Source organism: Myotis brandtii, unplaced genomic scaffold, assembly GCF_000412655.1.
Source record: "Myotis brandtii unplaced genomic scaffold, ASM41265v1 scaffold324, whole genome shotgun sequence".
In the NCBI taxonomy this organism is placed as follows: domain Eukaryota; kingdom Metazoa; phylum Chordata; class Mammalia; order Chiroptera; family Vespertilionidae; genus Myotis; species Myotis brandtii.
The window spans coordinates 3,667,802-3,688,554 of record NW_005362439.1 but is presented as its reverse complement, the minus strand read 5'-3'; the positions used below and the strand labels follow the sequence as shown (position 1 = coordinate 3,688,554).

The following is a 20,753-nucleotide window of genomic DNA, read 5'->3' as shown; positions in this document are numbered from 1 at the left end:
CATTATGCTAAACGAAATAAGCCAGTTGGGGAAAGATAAATATCACACGATCTCTCTCATTTGTGGAATATAATGAACAACATAAACTGATGAACAAAAATAGATCCAGAGACATAGAAGTGTGGAACAGACCATCCAACCTCAGAGGGAAGGCGAGGGGGAGGGTAAGAGCAACCAGAGGACTTGTATGCATGCAGATAAGCATAACCCATGGACACAGACAGTAGAGGGGCGAGAGCATATGCTGGTGAGTGGGAAGGGCTGGGCAGAGGTCGGGGGGGGGGGGGGGGGAGGAGACATGTAATACTTTAAACAATAAAGAATTTTAAAAAAAAGTGTAAAAACGTGTTTCCTTTAATGAAAACTATTACTTTATTTAGGGTTAGATATTACAACATGGCAAATTTGAATATGGTGATATGGTTTTGGATTAAACAGCCAACACTAGCATAAAAGTTCATTATGATGGCTCTTTGGAATTTAAGTTGTTACTGATGTAGATCTTAAAACAATGGTAGGGAAGGTCTTTGATTTATTTTGAATGGTAGAAATATTTGTAGTGTAAGAATCTCCTGAGGTTCTTGGCAATTGCAGGGGTAGCAATGAAGGTATTAAAGTATGAGCATTAGAAGTTTGGTGAGAGGATTGGAGGAATTTGTTGGAATGGTTGCAGTTGGTAAGGGAACTAACTGGTAAAGTCTTGGAAAAGTAGCATTAAATTGGATAACTTAGAAACAGTAAAAACCTAGAATGATGATATCATTGTTTATGTTTATATAACAACTAGAAGCCGGGTGCAGGTCTGTGGCGGGGGGGGGGGGGGGTGGCCTCAGGCGGTTGGCTGTTCAGCTCCGACCCCTGGTCAAACTCCCAGTCGAGGGGAAATTTGCATATTAGTCTTTTATTATATACTAGAGGCCCGATGCACAAAATTTGTGCAAGAATAGGCTTTCCTTTCCCCAGCTGCCAGCACCAGCTTCCCTCTGGCACTCGGGACCCAGGCTTCCCTCACAGCCCCGGCTTCATCCGGAAGGAAGTCAGATCTAATTAGCATATTACCCTTTTTTTATTATAGATAACAATCATTTGTTAGAGTTTAAGAGGCAAACCTTTGTTTTGGTGGGGGGCGGGGGGGCTATCTCAAGAGCACCAGAATTAAGCACATGATACACATTCAAAGACCAACATTCTAGTCAGTCCATAGCTTCGGCCTTGGAAATCAAGTGCTTCTGTTCTAATGTCTACTGAAAGAAAACTTTTAAACTATCATTGTACTATTGAGAGTCCTGAATCTTATAATTAATAGTCCTTTGTTTATTTTATGGACATTTAAAAAAAACCTTTGTTAAAATTATTAAAATTTGCTTTAGAAACTCTGCCTTTTAAGTTTTTCTGAGAATTCTCATGCTAGATAAGGAATAAGTGACACTCAATTTCTTAATTAAAACCTAGGACAGTGATGGCGAACCTATGACACGCGTTTTTTTGGTTGATTTTTCTTTGTTAAATGGCATTTAAATATATAAAATAAATATCAAAAATATAAGTCTTTGTTTTACTATGGTTGCAAATATCAAAAAATTTCTATATGTGACACGGCACCAGAGTTAAGTTAGGGTTTTTCAAAATGCTGACACACCGAGCTCAAAAGGTTCGCCATCACTGCCCTAGGATGTCCTAATCGAAATGGCAGCTTTAGTTTGGGATCTAAATCTAATGGGAGGGGTGACCATGGTGAGGGGGGACCTGGGAACTCTGGTAAATTGAATGGATGTCATGAAAGGAAGTAGATTCCCCCACCCCCCACTTTCCCAGGAAGTAGTTGAGGTCTTTAAAGGAAACAAAACTCCCTTTAGAGAGCAACATGAATGCATAATAGTAGTTTTATTTTATCTTATGCAGCTCAAAGAAAATGAACGGCACCCTGGACCACCCAGACCAACCGGATCTTGATGCTATCAAGATGTTTGTGGGCCAGGTTCCGAGGACCTGGTCTGAGAAGGACTTGAGGGAACTCTTTGAACAGTATGGTGCTGTCTATGAAATCAACGTTCTAAGAGATAGGAGCCAAAACCCTCCTCAGAGCAAAGGTGAAGATTTGAGTTTTATGTGCAATTTTTTGTCACGTGCTTACTGTCTCATTGTCAGAATGTTCCTATGGTCATATGGGGTGGGGGGGAATATGTTCTTTTATAGTCCCTATTAGAGACCCGATGCATAAAATTTGTGCAAGAGTAGGCCTTCCCTCCGGCTGCCGGAATCGGCTTCCCTCTGGCCACCGGCAGGCACCCAGGACCTGGGCCTCCCTTGCAGCCCCAGCTTCGTCCTGCAGGACGTCCAATCTAATTAGCATATTACGCTTTTATTATTATAGATATATTCCAGGCCAAAATCAATTTAATGCCTTAAAAATAAAAAATTAAAGTGACTTAATGAGGTTGATTTGTAATTTGGATCTTGGGTAGTCCATTTAGTAAACCGATCACATAAGGTTTTCTTTAGTGTTTTGGCTATGGTAAGCTAATTCTAATGGGAGGGGTAGGCCATGGAAAGAAAAAGACTGTCCCTTTACCCATGGATTTCTGTTATTGTATATAAAAGCCTTGCAGGCTGACTTAGCAACTAGGAGAACCTTTTTTGTAGGTAACCTATTTGCTATAGCTTATAAAATGAACAGGAGAAGAAAGGTTGAACTGCTTCCAGATATATCCAGCAGAGTGGAAGTTTCACAGGACTGATGGTCAATAAAGCATAACCTTTGCCACTACACACACAGACATACTCTTATATTTCCAAGTGACGGACTCAGAATAATTTTCTGTGAAAGCTATTCTACAGTGCAAATATCAACAAGTATGATTGTCATGTTTGAAAACCAGTTTAATAGCAGGATCTAGAAGCAGAGAGATTAATTTTTACTTTTGGCATACTTAACCAAAAATATAAAGTATTGTAGTTTCAGCTCTGGCTGGGTAGCTCAGTTGGTTAGAGTGTCATCCCAGTATGCCAAGGTTGCAGGTTTGATCCTAGTTCAGGGCACATACAAGAATCAACCAATGAATGCATAAATAAGTGGAACAACAAATTGATATGGTCTTCTCCCCCCCACTCCCTCGCCTGCTTCTGCTCTTTCTCTAAAGTCTTGTAGTTTCAGAAAATGACTGGCAATATAATGTGCAGTAATTTAAATCTTAATTGCAGAGTGATTTTTAAAGACATCTGTATCGTGTCTCTTGGACTATGGACCCAAGATTTACAAAATACACCTCCTCCCTCTTATCCCCAGCGAAGATACAAAGCACAAAATTTACAGATCTCAGTTAGCACCATGTGCTGCTAGAAATATAATTATATTTGATGAGAACTAAGAGTCCCTCAAAAAAGATACTAAGAGGTTCTTGCTTTTAAATCATTTTATAATTTAAAATGATAATTATGTTTGAGGCATATGATAGAAATTGGCTACAATGTAAGGAGTGGTTTATTCTAAAAGAGAAAGTTTTTGAAAGATGAAGAGCTTCTGATAGACGAAGAGCTACAAGTGTTTAAGGCCCCTCTTTGTCTTGTTTGTAGTTGAGTCCTCTTGCCCAGCACACTACCTGATGCTCCAAATAGGGTGGGTTGAATGGCTTGGTACTGTGACCTTTGTAAGGGAAGTCATCTTTCCCAGAGAAGTGATAGGAGCAGCTAAAGAAGAATTTTAATAGAACTAAGAGACTATAACAATAAAGAAAATGTGTAGAAAAAAATGTGGGATTTTGTTGTTTTTTTCTCTGCTAGGTTTTCTCTCTCACTAATTTTAATAAACCTTACCCTTTCTTTTTAAATTCTAATACAGGGTGGAGCAAATGTATATTTACAGTTGTTTGGGGAATAATGCAATAAATACTAGCGATGCAAGAATAAACTCTGTTTTGCATACTCACAACTGTAAACCTACTTTTGCCCCAACCCTGTATGTCCAGGGAGTACTGGGTGCTCTAGGAATTCTCTACTTTCAAAAGACTGGTTTGATTTGTGAAATGGTCTTTATTGCAGGGTGCTGTTTTGTTACATTTTACACCCGCAAAGCTGCATTAGAAGCACAGAATGCTCTTCACAATATGAAGGTCCTCCCAGGGGTAAGAAAGCTCCTACTAAGTGGAACTGTGGTGGTTTTGACACATGGCATGTACTTATATGTATCAGATACACATTGAAAACCATTTTGGGGGAAGGGTGACTTTCACAGGAATGGATGTAAAGGGAACTTTTAAAGATGATAGGCTGAAAGTAGTTCTTTCTCAGCCAAGAGAATTTTTACTTCTTAATTCAGAGTTCTATCTATTCTGATATTTTGTGGGGCAAAGGTCATGAAGCAGATGTGAGTTCAAGAGAACTCTTACAGGCTTTAGTTTTGTTACTTCTTTAGAGTCCTCATTTATATTTCTGCTTCAGTGTGTACAGCGATAATATTCACATGTTCTCCTTTTCAGATGCATCATCCTATACAAATGAAACCTGCCGACAGTGAGAAGAGCAATGGTAAGCAAGCACGTAGGCCCTCCCCTTATCAGGTTTTTTTCTAGTCTGCTGTTCTCATGGCATTTGGATTGCATTGTGCTCTAAGTAATTCCTTTTTGAGGTAGAAGTGACATATAGTATTATGTTAATTTCAGGTGTACAGCATAATGTTTTGATAAATATTGTGAAATGATCACCACCATAAGGCTAGTTAAAATCTGTCACCATACTTGCTTACAAAAATTTTTTCTTGTGATGGGAACTTTTAAGATCTACTCTCTTAGCAACTTTCATATATGCAGTATAGTATTATTAACTGCAGTCTCCATGCTGCAGCTTACATCCTCATGACTTACTTATTTTATAACTGGAAGTTTGTACCTTTTGGGCCCCTTCACTGGCAACCATCAATCTGTTTTCTGTATGAGTTTGGGGTTTGTTTTCTTTTTTTAAGATAGAAGCGAGGTCATACTGGTATTTGTCTTTTCCTGTTTGACTTATTTCACTTAGCATAACACCCCCAAGTTCCATCCATGTTGTCACAAATGGCAAGATGTTATTCCTTTTTATGACTGAATCATATTTCTCTGTGTGTTTGTGTGTGCGTGTGCTGCGCACACACATTTTCTTTATTCAATTATCACTGTACACTTTGATTATTTCCGTATCTCGGCTGTTGTAAATAGTGCTGTAATGGATATAGGTATCCATGTATTTTTTTGTTAGTGGTTTCATTTTTGTCGGATAAATACCCAGAAGTGGAATTGCTGGATCATGTGGTAGTTCTAGTTTTAATTTTTTGAGGAGCTGCCATACTATTTTCTATAACGGTTGCACTAATTTACATTCCCACCAACAGTGCACAAGGGTTCTTTTTTCTCTGAATTCTTGCCAACATTTGTTCCTTTCTTGGCTTTTTTTGTTTGTTTTTTGTTTTTGTTATCCTCACCGCAGGATATTTTTCCCATTTCCCCTTTTTTTTTTTTTTTTTTTTTTTTTTAGAGTGCAAGGGAAGGAAGGGGGTGGGGGACATCGATGTGAGAGAGACACACATCTAATTGGTTGCCTCACACACATCCCTACCAGAGCTGGGGATCAAACCTGCAATCCAGGTACATGCCCTTGAATCCGCGGCCCTCCGGTTTGCAGAACCACACTCTAACCACTTAGCCATGCCAGTCAGGACCCTTTCTTGGCTTTTTGATAATAGCCATTCTAATAGGTGTGAAGTGATACCTCACTGTGGTTTTGACTTGCATTTTCCTGATAATTAGTAATGTTGACCATCTTCTTATGTGTCTGTTGTCCATATATATGTCTTTTTTTGGGAAATGTCTATTCAGATCCTCTGCCCATTTTTTAATCAAATGTTTTTTTTTCTCTTTTTTTGCCTTTGAGTTGTATCAGTTCTTTATATTTTTTGAATAGTAACCCCTTATCAGATATATGATTTGCAAATATTTTCTCCCATTTTATAGGTTGCTTTTTCATTTAGTTGATTTTTCTTGCTGTGCAGAAGCTTTTTATTTTGTAGTCCCACTTTTTTATTTTGCTTTTGTTGCCCTTACTTTTGGAGTCAGATCCAAAAAAAGTCATTGCCAGAACTGATGTCAAGGAACTTACCAAGTATGGTTTTCTTCCAGGAGTTTTATGTTTTCAAGTCTAATCCATTATAGTTAATTTAAAAAAATATATTTTTTTATTGATTTCAGAGAGGAAGGGAGAAGGAGAGAGAGCTAGAACCATCAGTGATGAGAGAGAATCACTGATCGGCTGCCTCCTGCATGCTCCACACTAGGGATTGAGGCTGCAACCAGGCATGTGCCCTTGACTGGAATCGAAACTGGGACCCTTCAGTCCGCAGGCCAACGCTCTATCCACTGAGCCAAACCAGCCAGGGCCATTTTAGTTGATTTTTGGTGTATTGTATAAGATAGTGGTTCATTGCTCTAATGTCATCTAAAATGTCTTTTTTTTCTTTAAAATAAGTATGGCAGATAACTGAGATAAACAGAGTTGATAGGGAAACATTACAAGAACTTTTTATAGTGAACTGGAATATCTTTGATCAATATAATTTCTTATGGGTAGAAGTGAAGAGGGAAAATGAACAAATTAGGAAGGAGAACTTAGTCCTCAAGAGGATAGTCAGAAAAGGAAAGTGGATGTAGTTAGCCTCTCTGTAAGGTGTGTCCTGTTTTTCTTACCATATTAATTAAATGTGCAAACTCATTCTTTAGCATAGTAGTATTGCTAGTAAGAGCAAATATTACTGAGTGCTAGGCAAGAACCTAAGTACTGTGCTTTTCATACCTACAGCTACCTTTGAGGTAAACCCCATTTCCCTACCAGTCAGATGAGGAAACAGGCACAGAATGGTTAAGTAACTTTCACAAGCTCATAAAGCTATTTCTTTTCATCTAAGTGCTTTCAGTGATATTTTTAAGATACCATTGTTTATAAGAGGAGGTGCTAACTTATGGGGGGGAAAGGTACATCTTATAATCTGTGAAATATGGTATAAATGCACTAGAGCCAGGTTTCAAACCCAAGTGGTCTTGACTCCAGAGTCTGTGCTCTACTATCTCTAGTAGTAATAATGTTCAAGCCTTCTGTGTTTTATTCTCTTAGCAGTGGAAGACAGGAAGCTGTTTATTGGTATGATTTCCAAGAAGTGCACTGAAAATGACATCCGAGTCATGTTCTCTTCATTTGGACAGATTGAAGAATGTCGGATATTGCGGGGACCTGATGGACTGAGCCGAGGTGGGTACATTTTTTAACTTTAAAGACGCTCATCTTGTACTTGGCTGGTTTAGCTCAGTGGATAGAAAGTTGGCCTACGGACTGGAGGGTCCCAGGTTCAATTCCAGTCAAGGGCACATGCCTGGGTTGTGGGCTCGATCCCCATTAGGGAGCGTGCAGAAGGCAGCCAATCAGTGATTCTCTGTCATCATTGATGTTTCTGTCTCTCTCTCCCTCTCTGAAATCAATAAAAATATATTTTTTTAAAAAAAAAAAGATACTTATCTTGCCCCTGGCCTGTGTAGCTCACTTGGTAAGAGTATTGTCCTGATATGTTAAGATTGCAGGTTTGATCCCCAGTTCGGGTACATACAAGAATCAGCCAATTAATGCATACATAAGTGGAACAATAAATTGATGTTTCTCTCTCTGTATATATAAAATTTTAAAAGATGCTTATTTTGAATTTGGAGTTGTTTTTTTAATCTGACCAGTGGAAACCAGTAATCCCTAGCCAATATGGCTCTGTCATGATGGAGAAGTTGGGCTAGAAGTTGTATGTATAGGTCCTATCACAACTCTTCCTTAATTTGATCCCTTTTGTATTCTCCCAACATCCTTAAGGAGTTTATATTCTGTTCTTCAGTATCATGTATTAAAATTCTCTCTTTTATGCTTGGAGTGGTTCTTGATGTTAAAATGGAAACACTTTCTTCACAGGAGGAACTTGATGCTATGAATCCTCCTTTATCTTTTAAGCACTTTGTTTCTTATTTCTGCTTCCCTGGGTTTTCGTTATAGCATTTACCACTCTGGTGTAACATAGTTCTCTCTTCATGAAACTCTGAAGGCAGGAACCATGTCTATACGTATTGCTAGCATGGTACTTGCTCATAGTTAAGTGCTCAGTTAATGTCTATAAGTAAGTAAGCGGATGAATGAGTTATTGACCCTTCTTTTACCAGGTTGTGCATTTGTGACTTTTACAACAAGAGCCATGGCACAGACAGCTATCAAGGCAATGCACCAAGCACAGACCATGGAGGTAGGGAGATGAATGCAAGGGGGAATTCCTTAGCCTGAGAGTGCTAGGACTTTGGGCTTCAAAGCCCAGTATCATGTATAACATATGGTGGTTCTAAAAGTTAAGCAGGCCAAACGTCTTAAAAGTTAAAAACTGATGATTTCTTTAACAGATTGGATGTTATTAAATGAAAGTTAAAATTAATATATTGGAACTAGTTGCCCTTTTAAATTGTCTTTTGCATGTATTAGGAAGAGAGTCATTTGGCAGCGAATGAAATTAGAATGCAGCCTGTGTGTCACTAGAAAGGAGGATTTTTCCTTCACCCAGAAGGAGGAATTTGACCCTTTGGTTTTGGTGTTTTCATAGGGTTGCTCATCCCCCATGGTGGTAAAATTTGCTGATACACAGAAGGACAAAGAGCAGAAGAGAATGGCCCAGCAGCTTCAGCAGCAGATGCAGCAAATCAGCGCAGCCTCTGTGTGGGGAAACCTTGCTGGTCTCAATACTCTTGGACCCCAGTATTTAGCAGTGAGTCTTTGTGGTTTGCTTTCTGCAGACTGTGCAAGCTCCCAGCTGTTTCTTCTGCTATCCCCAGCAAACAGACACAATAGCATTCACAACTTTTAACACATTGAAATTTTATGTAAAAATTCAGGCAATGAAGTGTTCTTTAAGTCATGTTATTTTCTCTCTCTCTCTGGTCACACATCTTTGGTTATATCTTGAGGGTTTTGGTTATATGTTGAGTTGAAGTGAAACCATAATTTTCTGATAAAAAATTTTTTTAGAAACATCTTATGTCCCTACCCCCTAGGGAATAAAATTCCTGAGGGAATCTTAATTACAAAATAGCTTTTTCTATATCTCTTTCTATCGGGTGTAGAAGGCATCATTAAATACCTTGTTGATTCTCCCTGAAGAGTAGGATAAATGTTTCTTTCTGCTGATTGAGAGATCAGGCATGGACATTATGAAATAATGTCCATATATTTGAGTTTGCTGTGTTGTAAATAGATTTCTTTTAATTTGATCTCTTGTTGAGTTTAAGTTATATAGTCCAAAAGAGGGGCAGGCTCCACTTTATTATTAAGATTTACTAGGTCTGCAATATCACAGGAGATTTGCACTGTTTAAACCTTTAAAGGAATGCAGACAAGACAACATAATTAAAACTGTGCCATCGGTAAATCAGAATGAAAAGGTCATCTGTAAATCTACCAATGAAGGAAAATAAATGGTGAGACCACTAGATGTATATGGATAGTCAAAAAATATACACATAAGATAATAAGTCATCCATTCCTCATCCTTTCAAAGATTATTCTCTATGGAAACAGCAAAGACAATGATTTCTGCCCCCAGTACTGAATTTTGACTAATTTGATGCCTCCTGTCTCCATACTTCTAATATGTTAGAAGAAATCCCAGTTTCTCTGAAGTCCAAAAGTGAAGATGGTTGTTCTATTTCAATAGATCAAATTGTTTCTTAGTGCTTAAAAGTTTAGAAAATTCAGAGAAATTTTAGTCTTCTGCCAAAATGAGAATTCTTTGAAAATGATCTCCATGATACACATTAACTCCTTAGAGAGTTTAGAGCCTTTTTTTCAGGGAGCAGTCCCCATCCTGTTCTCGTTGCCAATCCAGCAAGTACATGGTGGTTTATGGTGAGAACTATGGTCTCTTTAATTTAGGTGTGATCCCCTCCCTAAGAGCTATTCTCATTTAGGGCAGAAATAAAGGGGACAAATACAATATGCACAGTCCACCAGCTGGGACTGAACACATTGCCCAAGGATTTAAGAAGACAAAAATGAAGGCATGGGTGCTAATGGGCTGTGTAAGTGATAGTGCATCATCATTCATTATGAGTTTTTTCTGGAGTATGTGGATTGAACCTGATCTCTATTGGATCAGAGTGGTGGTTTTTAATTTTTGTGGTATTGTGGACCCCTTTGAGAACCTGATACAAATCATGTGTATGTGGTTTTGGGGTTTTTTTGTCGTTTTTTCCCCCCTCATTCTGTTTCTGGAGGTTTGTAGATCTCCTGAGACCCGTGGATTAAAGGGATCCATGATAGAGAAACCAAATCAGATGCTTGTGGGAATGGACAACAGGTTGAATAAAGGATCTAGAAACAAGAATACCAATTGTTCATAATGAACAGTGATTGCATTTGAATGGAGCAAATGTTTTCAGCAGGTTGATTAGGTGAAGATTATAGTTTACTATGATACAAAAGAAGATCAAGGTCATGGAGATCCATAAGCTCATGGACAGGTCCTCTTGTTACATTTATTATGGACATCCATTGAAAGAGTATGTACACTGAACTGATAAGGACTGCTTCATCAGTCATTCGGTCATCTGCAACAGTAAAGACCAATTTCGAGGGGAGTAGATAACTGGGCTCGATGGATGTGTAGCATGGGAGAGGTTGATCTAGACATGGATCTGTTGTGGCTGATAAAGTGTGACACTAAGAAATACCCTGAAATAGTGAGATTTTATATTTAAAATAATTGAAATAGAAATTGGGTATCCAGATGGAAATAGAAATGGCAGGCATCCACCCACAGACACTCACCGCAGTCGATTACAGAGCTGCTTGAGTTGAGCTTAGTTCCCTGCTCTACTTCTGTTCTCTGCTGTGCTGCATTCTGTCGCCAAGCACTTGAGCTTGGCTCAGAACTCAATGAGCATTACTGTCTTCTGGTCCAGGGCTTTAGCTGTGTTGTATTGTATTGTGCTGTCATAAGCCTTATGTTTCTGTTGTGTTGGCTTGGGTTCTTGTCTTCAACATTCTTCTCTCTGGGGGCCTCTGCACTCTCGCTTTGCTGTGCTGTAGAGTTATCCCAGATGCAGAACCAGCCCTCACTCTCACTCTTGTTCTGTTTTTTGGTGTAATGTCTAGCTTTATTTGCAGCTCCTTCAGCAGACTGCCTCCTCTGGGAACCTCAACACCCTGAGCAGCCTCCATCCAATGGGAGGTAAGTGTCTCACTGCTGTGGAGGAGCAGCAGCAGCCAGGCCATCAGACCCAGCTAACAGCAGTCTGAGAGTTTGCACCGTTTGTGCAGAAAAAAACTATTTTCCACTCACGTAAACCTGACCTAAAATGAACGTCACAGGATTCAACTGCCTTGTCTCTAGAAGGTGACTCTATTAGTCATTTATGCCAGATTGTTCTGGAGTTGTCTACTGCTCCCCACTACTTTTAAGCGTCTGTTGAGGAAGAAGATAGAAAAGAGTTGTTAGCACCAGCTGACTACCTGAGGCCATTTTAATCAGGAGAAAGTTGCAGGAACCCTTTATTTCCACAATAAAGTGACTTTTCCAGTGACTGAAGAAAAGCCTAAGAAATACTTTAATTCAAATAGCTTACCCTGAAGTTGCTAGAATCCAGGCAGTTAGTTTGCCTCTGTGTCTTATACATTTATTTCATAGGTGAATTACCTTTTGTTGCGGTTAACGTGCATGGAAAACTTAATTGACAAACACCGGAGTTTATAACAAAATAGAGCTCCATAGACAAACCCGAGGCAGGTTCCATCAGAATACTTAGTGGGGGTGGGGGACAGGAGCTGCCCCTCCCCTTTGGCTGTGGGATAAGGCTAGGCAAGTGCATTTGAAATTGGGGTGGTCTTAGGTGAACTGCATTTATATGAAAAATTTTGATAGTGGTTCACTTTGTCCCAAGGACTGAGAAAGTTGCTAGATTGTAAATCTGTGTTGTTTTTATTCTCATTAATTCTTCCCTCCACCCTTCTGCCTTTCCATCATCTAAATGGTTTGCAACACATTGTCAGTGCAGTTCAAGTTTCTTCTCCTTTTAATTGTTGTCCAGGTTCTACTTGGAAGTTTTTCCCTCTGTTTTTTTCTCTCTTCTGATGATTAATCTGCTATTCAAGTGGTGGTGTGGTTTTTTTTTATTCTTTGTCCTCTTGCTGTTCTCACATGTATTCTCCCCTGTCGTTCCTTCCTTTCTGGGTCTCTGCTACATTTTCTGCTTATTCACCTCCATTTCAAAGAGCACATCCCCTGTGAAGTCTGAGTGAGGGGCTCAGATGCAGTCCCATTCGATGCCACAGGTGTGGGCATTGTTGTCCTCTTGGACACCTGAGCCCATAGTAGACCACTGACCAACCCCCTTTCTTGGATTCCTGATTGCCCATCCTTTTGTTACTAGTAATACTCACTTGGGGTGGTATGCTATTGGATTAGATACCTCTTCTCTGAGGAAATGGTATCAAGTTTCTTAATGAGTTGAAGGATATCTGAATCTTTTTGGAGCCCTGTAACCTTGCTTGTAAGGCTTATCTAGAATATTTCCTCTTTGGAACTAGCCTTCCATTGGTGTGAGCTGTTGTTCCAGGAGCAGATAAGGAGGCACTCTTATCTGCTCGCTGATCTCTTGCTTTGGATGTTGCAGGGTTAAATGCAATGCAGTTACAGAATTTGGCTGCCCTAGCTGCTGCTGCTAGTGCTGCTCAGAGCACACCGAGTGGTACCAACGCTCTCACTACGTCCAGCAGTCCCCTCAGCGTACTCACCAGTTCAGGTAAGCATGTAGCAGGGGCCAGTGGGCCCTTGTGTGCCTTGGGCAGAACCCTAAGAGAGGGGCACGTCATTCTGAGAGCAGTTAATACCCATTTCCAAAGGGGACAGATGATGAACAACAAATTTTCAAATGCCATCTTCAAACTTGAGACACATCTGATAATTTTTAAATTTCTTGTAATCATTTGTTTTTATGTCCAGCAGGAACAGTTATCAAAATTAGTAACTGAAAACTTTTTTCTAAGAGAATGCTTAAGTAGTACCATTCTTGGGCTTTGGTTCCTGCTCAGAAGGCAAGTGTTGGCTTGAGTTTAAGTCGTGGATTTCTTGTCGCAGGGTCTTCACCGAGCTCCAGCAGTAGCAACTCTGTCAACCCCATCGCCTCCCTTGGAGCCTTGCAGACATTAGCTGGAGCAACAGCAGGCCTCAATGTCAGCTCGTTGGCAGGTGAGAGGCAGCCCATGGATGTCATCAGGCCTTCCTTTGTGCAGGTAGCACATTATAAACAACCCTGGTAAGGGTACTGTTAGAATGATTGAGTAGCCCAGTGAACCAAAAGATAATTATGAGTTGCCCTTGCTGGGGTGGCTCAGTTAGGCATCATCTGTGCATCAAAAGGTTGCAGGTTCAATCCTCTGTCAGGGTTGTGGGCTTAATCCCTGGTAATGGGCATGCAGGAGGCAGCTGATCAATGTATTGCTCACATCTATGTGAGGATCGAGCCCACAACCCAGGCATGTGCCCCCGACCAGAATCGAACCCAGGACCCTTGAGTCCACAGGCCAGCGTTCTGTCCATTGAGCCAAACCAGCTAGGTCAACTCTCTCAAAATCTTTTAAAAAATAATAATCATGAGTTAAATCCCACCTCTACCACTAACCAGCTATAACTTTTGACCACCTTTCCAAAGTCATTTTCTTTTCTTTTTTTTAAAAAAATATGTTTATTGATTTCAGAGAGGTGGGGGGCAGAGAGAGAAAGAGAGAGAAACATCAATGATGAGAGAGAAACATTGATTGGCTGCCTCCTACACTCCCCATACTGGGGATTGAGCCCACAACCTGGGCATGTGCCCAGGAAACCTCTTGGTGCATGGGTTGATGCTCAACCACTGAACCATACCAGCCAGGCTTCAAGGTCATTTTCTTCATCTATGACATGGGGATAGGATACTTTGAGGGTTATTAAGAAGTCAGATGAGAACACAGGTAAAGTGTGAGCACATTGCTCAGTACAGAGTCTGGCATGTAGAATATCCTATGTAATAAAAGCCCAGTGACCGAACGGCGGAACAACCAGTCGACCAGTCACTATGACACACACTGACCATCAGGGGACAGACGCTCAATGCAGGAGCTGCCCCCTGGTGGTCAGTGCGCTACCACAGTGGGAGTGCCTCTTGGCTGACCGGGATGAGCGGTTGCTCCTGCTGCGAACCCCGGGCCGATGGGTAGGAACCCGGGCTGCAATCATGGCCTTCTCGCGCCAGGCTCCTCCTCACTCCCTGCTGCGGCCTCCTCCTCCTCCTCACTCCCTGCCGCCTTCTCCAGACGCCCGCAGACCACGCAGCACTGCCACTGCTGCGGGACTGAGGCCTACTCCGCCGCCTCTCAGTGCTATTGTCCCTGGGCCTGGCCCCGACCAGGTCCCATGGGAAGGCGAGTGCTCCAACTCCACGGAAGATGCCAGCTCAGAGAGCAGGTCCACAGCCGCTCAGCTGACCGGGATGAGCAGCCCTCCCATAGCAGGCCGATCCCCACAGGCCATGCCCCCACCAGTGCACAAATCCCATGCACCAGGCCTCTAGTACTCCATAATGTCACTGCTATTGCTAATGATAGAGTTTACCTACATCTTTTCATAGAGCACATGTGTCCCCTTTTGTCCCCAATCCTGGGACTCCTGTTTACCAGGTTCCAGCTCTGTGTGAGAAAGTGGCAGGTAAGCTAGAGAAAATGGGGCAAGTCGTGTAAAAGGTGTCACTTCTTGCACATATTGGAAGAAGGTAATGGGGAGAGCCACATCTGGGTGTGGCATTTTTTAATGTCCCCATTAGCAATGAGCTCTGGTGAGTGTCCTGAAGTCTGACCACTCATGGATATTCCGCCTCAGGGTGAAACTAGGAGCAAGATGAAAGGGAGGACTTTGGAATTTTTCTTTGGCATCAGTTGAGTCTTTCCAATACTGTTAATTCTGTTGTCTGCCCCAACCAAGGAATGGCTGCTTTAAATGGTGGCCTTGGCAGCAGTGGCCTTTCCAATGGCACTGGGAGCACCATGGAGGCCCTCACGCAGGCCTACTCGGGGATCCAGCAGTATGCCGCCGCGGCGCTCCCCACTCTGTACAACCAGAATCTGTTGACACAGCAGAGTATTGGTGCTGCTGGAAGCCAGAAGGAAGGTGAGTGCAAAGGGTGGCTGGGGTCGGGCGGGGTGGTTTCTCCATCTGCACCAGAACTGAACGGCAGGCGAAGGCTCAGAGTCCTTCAGGTGGTCCGACCACCCCTTCTCTTTGATGGTGTCGAAGATGGGCTGAGAAACTCCTAAATGTGACCTGCTTTTGGAATGTTTTCTGGATGTGACTCAGATTAGAACCTCTGTGCACCCTTCTGGGTTGGGGCTGCCATTTTAGATGAAGAAATACACCGACCTTACTGTGTCCGACACATTTGGCAATTAGGAAGCCTTCCCTGTGGGTTATAAATCTGTCAAAGGGTATCTGCTGGGTAGGTGTTCCTTTTAGCTTTAGCATTTGGTGTTTTTCTCACTTTCTGATCTGTGCTTTTCCTAAGTGAGGACAGACTGAACGCTGATGGGACAGAGCGTTAGGGCCCATGTGTTGATGCAGTGGGAAGTATGTGTTCTGATGGTATTAAGTTCAGGAGAGGCTTTCTCGGCAGTAAGGGGCCTGAGGTGGTTTATATGACCAGAAAGCCCTGCTGACACCTCTCTGCTTGTATTTGGATTATAAGCAGGAGCTGGCAAGGTTGAAGCACTAATGTGGGAAAAAGATAAGTATTCTCTCTTGCCATAGCAGCATCCTCTCCCGCTCTGAATCAGGCACTTATGTGCCCTAGAATGTAATAATAGGGGAACTGGTGGAACTATGCAGGCAGACAATAAACCAGTAAGAACACAGGGTATTCCAAATGATGGATGGGAAAGGGGATGGGGAGTGCCGGGAACACAGCATTTTATATGGAATGTTCAGAGAAGTTTTCTCTAAGTTGCCATTTAAGCAGAGGAAGACAGAGTGATGGGGACAGAGGAACAGCAAGTGCAAAGGCCCTGAGGCAGCAAGGTTCTTTAATGTGTTTGACAACATCAGGGAGGCCAGAGTGGCTAGAGAATTGGCTGCACTGTGGTTGTAATGAAACTCTTTTTTGGTTAGAAAATCGTTGAGTAGTTAGAAGAGGAAAGCATATTCTATTTTTGAGCTCAGTGTTAATCATAGTTTAAAAAGTAATTTCTTTTTACTGAAGCACAAGTGACATAAGGTAAAATTCACCTTTTTTGTAAGATAGCTCTATGAGCTTTGATGAATGCATACAGTCATGTAACCACCATCACAGTAGAACATTCTATCACCCCCAGAAATTTCCTCATGTCCCTTTGTAGTCACCCCCCCCCCCCACACTTGCTGCCTCAATGTATTTGCCATCCCTGCAGTTTCTAGGCACAATTTTGAAACCTGTTGTGTTTATAATTTTTTTCCTCCTCCTTTTCTGTATTTTTCTACAAGCATCTAGTCTCTGGTTTTATCCTCCACACGCAAGTCTGCCTATTTTATTGTCTCTGCACACCTTCCTCCTTCAAGGTCAAATTCTCACATCCCTCAGTAAGACACAGAGCATAGCTAAACATGAGGGAAGGGACCTGTTTCAGTGAATGCCCTTCAGTTCCCCGCTTAGTATTTGGAGAATCTGTTTAGTTCTCCAAATGAATGAATGAATCTGTTTGTTGGGGTTCGGATGGTTTTATTGGGTGGGGGAGGGGAGGATAAGCATGCTTCACACTGATATCTTTTTAATCAATGGATGTCTTGAAGGTCCAGAGGGAGCCAACCTGTTCATCTACCACCTGCCCCAGGAATTTGGAGATCAGGACCTGCTGCAGATGTTTATGCCCTTTGGGAATGTTGTGTCTGCCAAGGTTTTTATAGATAAGCAGACAAACCTGAGCAAGTGTTTTGGTATGTTGGTTTCTTTTCTGTTGTGTGTGTGTGTGTGTGTGTGTGTGTGTGTGTGTGTGTGTGTGTGTTGGGGGCTGATAAGTACTTTTACCACTGAAAAAGAAAGGGAAGGGGCTGATAGCAGAAACCTGGGATGGAGTTTGGGTTATTGTTTAACTCAGCCTTCAGCAGATTACGTGACCTCTTTTTGAGCCTGTTTCCCTCCCAGTCCCCCCCCCCCCCCCCCCCCCACTTCTGTAATGGGCTCAATGATTTCTGCCCACACTGTCTCTCCAGAGGATAAGATAAAGCAATGTATGGAAAATGGCTTGACCAAAATACTTAAAAGTACCATGTCGTTGTCAAAGTGGTACTGTTTAGGAACCTAATTTAAGTTTATGTAATATAATTTCCAGAATTCTTTTTCCTGCTGAGGAAAATTGGGATTTGAGGCTAAGCTCATAAGGTATCTCTCTTGCATAAGGAGGACTGAGAATGTCTTTGCCTGGTTATGTCCCTCACCTAGGTTTCTGCTTGGACACACAGGTTTTGTAAGTTACGACAATCCTGTTTCTGCTCAAGCTGCCATCCAGTCCATGAACGGCTTTCAGATTGGCATGAAGCGGCTTAAAGTGCAGCTCAAACGTTCGAAGAATGACAGCAAGCCCTACTGAGCGTGCTCCCCTCTGAGACTGGAGTGAGGGTCTTCTGGTAAGTTGGGGAGGAGCACCCTTAATGATTCGAAGCCCTAAGGCTGTGTGTTGACAGCCCTGGACCCTGATCCCTGCCACTCTCGCAGGCACAGCTTGCCCTGAAGACTCGGCTACTGCCTTCTGTGGGAGTTTCGCTTCGTACAGAGGACAAGTTTGTGCTTTGGTTTCCAGTGTTTTACTTTGGAGTTTAGGTGCCATATTCTGAGTTTCTTTTTTCTTTATTTAAAGTTTGCTGTGTTTGTAACCAGTATATGTTGAGAAGGACCAACATCAAACCACCCTGGGGGAGGAGAGGGAATGGAGAAACATTAAAGAAGATCAGAACTTGTCCAGAACTACCCTGAGAGAGGACTGAATGAAACCAAAAATTGACCCCCAGAATCTCCCTGAGTTTGAGAGTGGATGAAATGAGAGCTGCTGTCCAAGAGCTGGGGATGGGAGGGTGGAGCTGATGGGGTTGGCTTTGAGGAGAGAGAGGGACTTGATGTCCACTGCCCTGCAGGTGTCAGCGGGAACTCTCCTATAGCTGCTTCTATGGAAGCACTGAGATTTTGTCCAGGGTTTCTGCCCCTCTTTCCCAAGAAGGGGCTAACAATTCTCTGGAAATAAAACACCCATTAAATTAGCCTGACGTATGCAAAAAGCAGGGAGACACCACCCATTACCAGCTGTTCCAGCCAGCCACTGGTGTTGGGTTGGCCTTGCCAGGCTTGGGGGCTGTTAGAAAGAAGCAGCCGCTCAGGTCAGTTTTAGTTTATTTCAACAGATCATTAGACCAGGGCCCATTTCTTACAGAGTGTCTAGGGAGACACACTGGTTTCCTTCTTTGTAGTTGACCACAGCAAGGAGTGTCATTTCATCCCAAGCCACTGTTTTATCATGAGGGCAGAACCAAGAGGGGCTTACAGTACCTGGCTGAGGGGGCACTTCCCTGAGCAGAGTGATCAAAAGCCATCTAGTTGGGGCAGAGGAGCCTGCTTCTTGGTGCACCTGCATCAGAAGGTCCCTTCGAGCCAGAGTACTTCATTTGCCAGAGGCCAGCCAGCACTTGGTACTTAAAAGGACTAAGAAACGCATGCTTGCCTCCTTGGTTGAGGTGTCCCAGATGTAGTATTTTCATCAAGGCAGTCCCGTCTTCTAACCACTCCAGCCCTGTCTTCTTCTCTTGGGGACAGAGGAGACAACAGGACGTTTACAGCCTCCATATGGATTTAGTGTTTATTTACCTCAGTATTATCATGTTCATTTTTGTCCACGTGCTTATAGTTAGCTCCCTGCTGCCTCCCACGGTCTTACTCCAGCTCTTGCCTGTGATCTCCCCAGCCTCCGGGCTCTGCCTCTGCTCCAAGAAATGCTGGGGGTGGAGAGCCAGGAAGGACATGCTGTTGGGAAGTGCACTTGGGCCCAGGCAGCCCTGTTAGGATATGACTTTTAGTCCAGGCCAGTGACTGGGTCCCTGGGATCTTAAATTTAACAAACATCAGTCCTGACCCCTAGCAGCAGAGATGAGATCAAAGGGTTGGTTTGCTAATAAGTTGGGTGGGGACTCTCTCCTTGTCATGCTGTCCATTTGGGTGACAGACAGGGATTGACCATCTTGCTGTTGTACAGATATTTGGTTATCCCACTGAAGCTGGGACAGCTGTTCCCTTCTCATAATGATAACTTGGGTCTGTTGTCCTCTAAGAAACGTGAACATACTTCTTAAGCTGAACCACGTAAACTTGAATTCTGCGCACTGGGTGATCTCTTGCATAAGGAGGACTGAGAATGTCTTTGCCTGGTTATGTCCCTCACCTAGGTTTCTGCTTGGACACACAGGTTTTGTAAGTTACGACAATCCTGTTTCTGCTCAAGCTGCCATCCAGTCCATGAACGGCTTTCAGATTGGCATGAAGCGGCTTAAAGTGCAGCTCAAACGTTCGAAGAATGACAGCAAGCCCTACTGAGCGTGCTCCCCTCTGAGACTGGAGTGAGGGTCTTCTGGTAAGTTGGGGAGGAGCACCCTTAATGATTCGAAGCCCTAAGGCTGTGTGTTGACAGCCCTGGACCCTGATCCCTGCCACTCTCGCAGGCACAGCTTGCCCTGAAGACTCGGCTACTGCCTTCTGTGGGAGTTTCGCTTCGTACAGAGGACAAGTTTGTGCTTTGGTTTCCAGTGTTTTACTTTGGAGTTTAGGTGCCATATTCTGAGTTTCTTTTTTCTTTATTTAAAGTTTGCTGTGTTTGTAACCAGTATATGTTGAGAAGGACCAACATCAAACCACCCTGGGGGAGGAGAGGGAATGGAGAAACATTAAAGAAGATCAGAACTTGTCCAGAACTACCCTGAGAGAGGACTGAATGAAACCAAAAATTGACCCCCAGAATCTCCCTGAGTTTGAGAGTGGATGAAATGAGAGCTGCTGTCCAAGAGCTGGGGATGGGAGGGTGGAGCTGATGGGGTTGGCTTTGAGGAGAGAGAGGGACTTGATGTCCACTGCCCTGCAGGTGTCAGCGGGAACTCTCCTATAGCTGCTTCTATGGAAGCACTGAGATTTTGTCCAGGGTTTCTGCCCCTCTTTCCCAAGAAGGGGCTAACAATTCTCTGGAAATAAAACACCCATTAAATTAGCCTGACGTATGCAAAAAGCAGGGAGACACCACCCATTACCAGCTGTTCCAGCCAGCCACTGGTGTTGGGTTGGCCTTGCCAGGCTTGGGGGCTGTTAGAAAGAAGCAGCCGCTCAGGTCAGTTTTAGTTTATTTCAACAGATCATTAGACCAGGGCCCATTTCTTACAGAGTGTCTAGGGAGACACACTGGTTTCCTTCTTTGTAGTTGACCACAGCAAGGAGTGTCATTTCATCCCAAGCCACTGTTTTATCATGAGGGCAGAACCAAGAGGGGCTTACAGTACCTGGCTGAGGGGGCACTTCCCTGAGCAGAGTGATCAAAAGCCATCTAGTTGGGGCAGAGGAGCCTGCTTCTTGGTGCACCTGCATCAGAAGGTCCCTTCGAGCCAGCGTACTTCATTTGCCAGAGGCCAGCCAGCACTT

General features: G+C 42.9%; 1 protein-coding gene across 11 annotated transcripts in view; it reads left to right on the top strand.

The window, feature by feature from the left end:
* The window catches only part of CELF1 (CUGBP, Elav-like family member 1), a 65,424-nt gene that overhangs the window by 39,529 nt on the left and 5,142 nt on the right, over positions 1-20,753 (top strand). For 5 of the 11 annotated variants that reach the window (XM_005870836.2, XM_014543390.1, XM_014543393.1 and 2 more), the window contains 12 exons: positions 1,903-2,090; positions 4,039-4,121; positions 4,476-4,524; positions 7,135-7,269; positions 8,214-8,293; positions 8,642-8,803; positions 11,188-11,263; positions 12,705-12,833; positions 13,169-13,279; positions 15,047-15,232; positions 16,880-17,023; positions 17,549-19,454. In XM_005870836.2, coding sequence (XP_005870898.1) covers positions 1,903-2,090; positions 4,039-4,121; positions 4,476-4,524; positions 7,135-7,269; positions 8,214-8,293; positions 8,642-8,803; positions 11,188-11,263; positions 12,705-12,833; positions 13,169-13,279; positions 15,047-15,232; positions 16,880-17,023; positions 17,549-17,676 — 1,471 coding nt within the window. In that variant the 3' untranslated portion in view covers positions 17,677-19,454. Of the gene's footprint in view, positions 1-1,902; positions 2,091-4,038; positions 4,122-4,475; positions 4,525-7,134; positions 7,270-8,213; positions 8,294-8,641; positions 8,804-11,187; positions 11,264-12,704; positions 12,834-13,168; positions 13,347-15,046; positions 15,233-16,879; positions 17,024-17,548; positions 19,455-20,753 lie in introns of those variants that run through there. The other 6 variants (XM_014543387.1, XM_014543384.1, XM_014543388.1 and 3 more) reach the window with 6 other exon arrangements.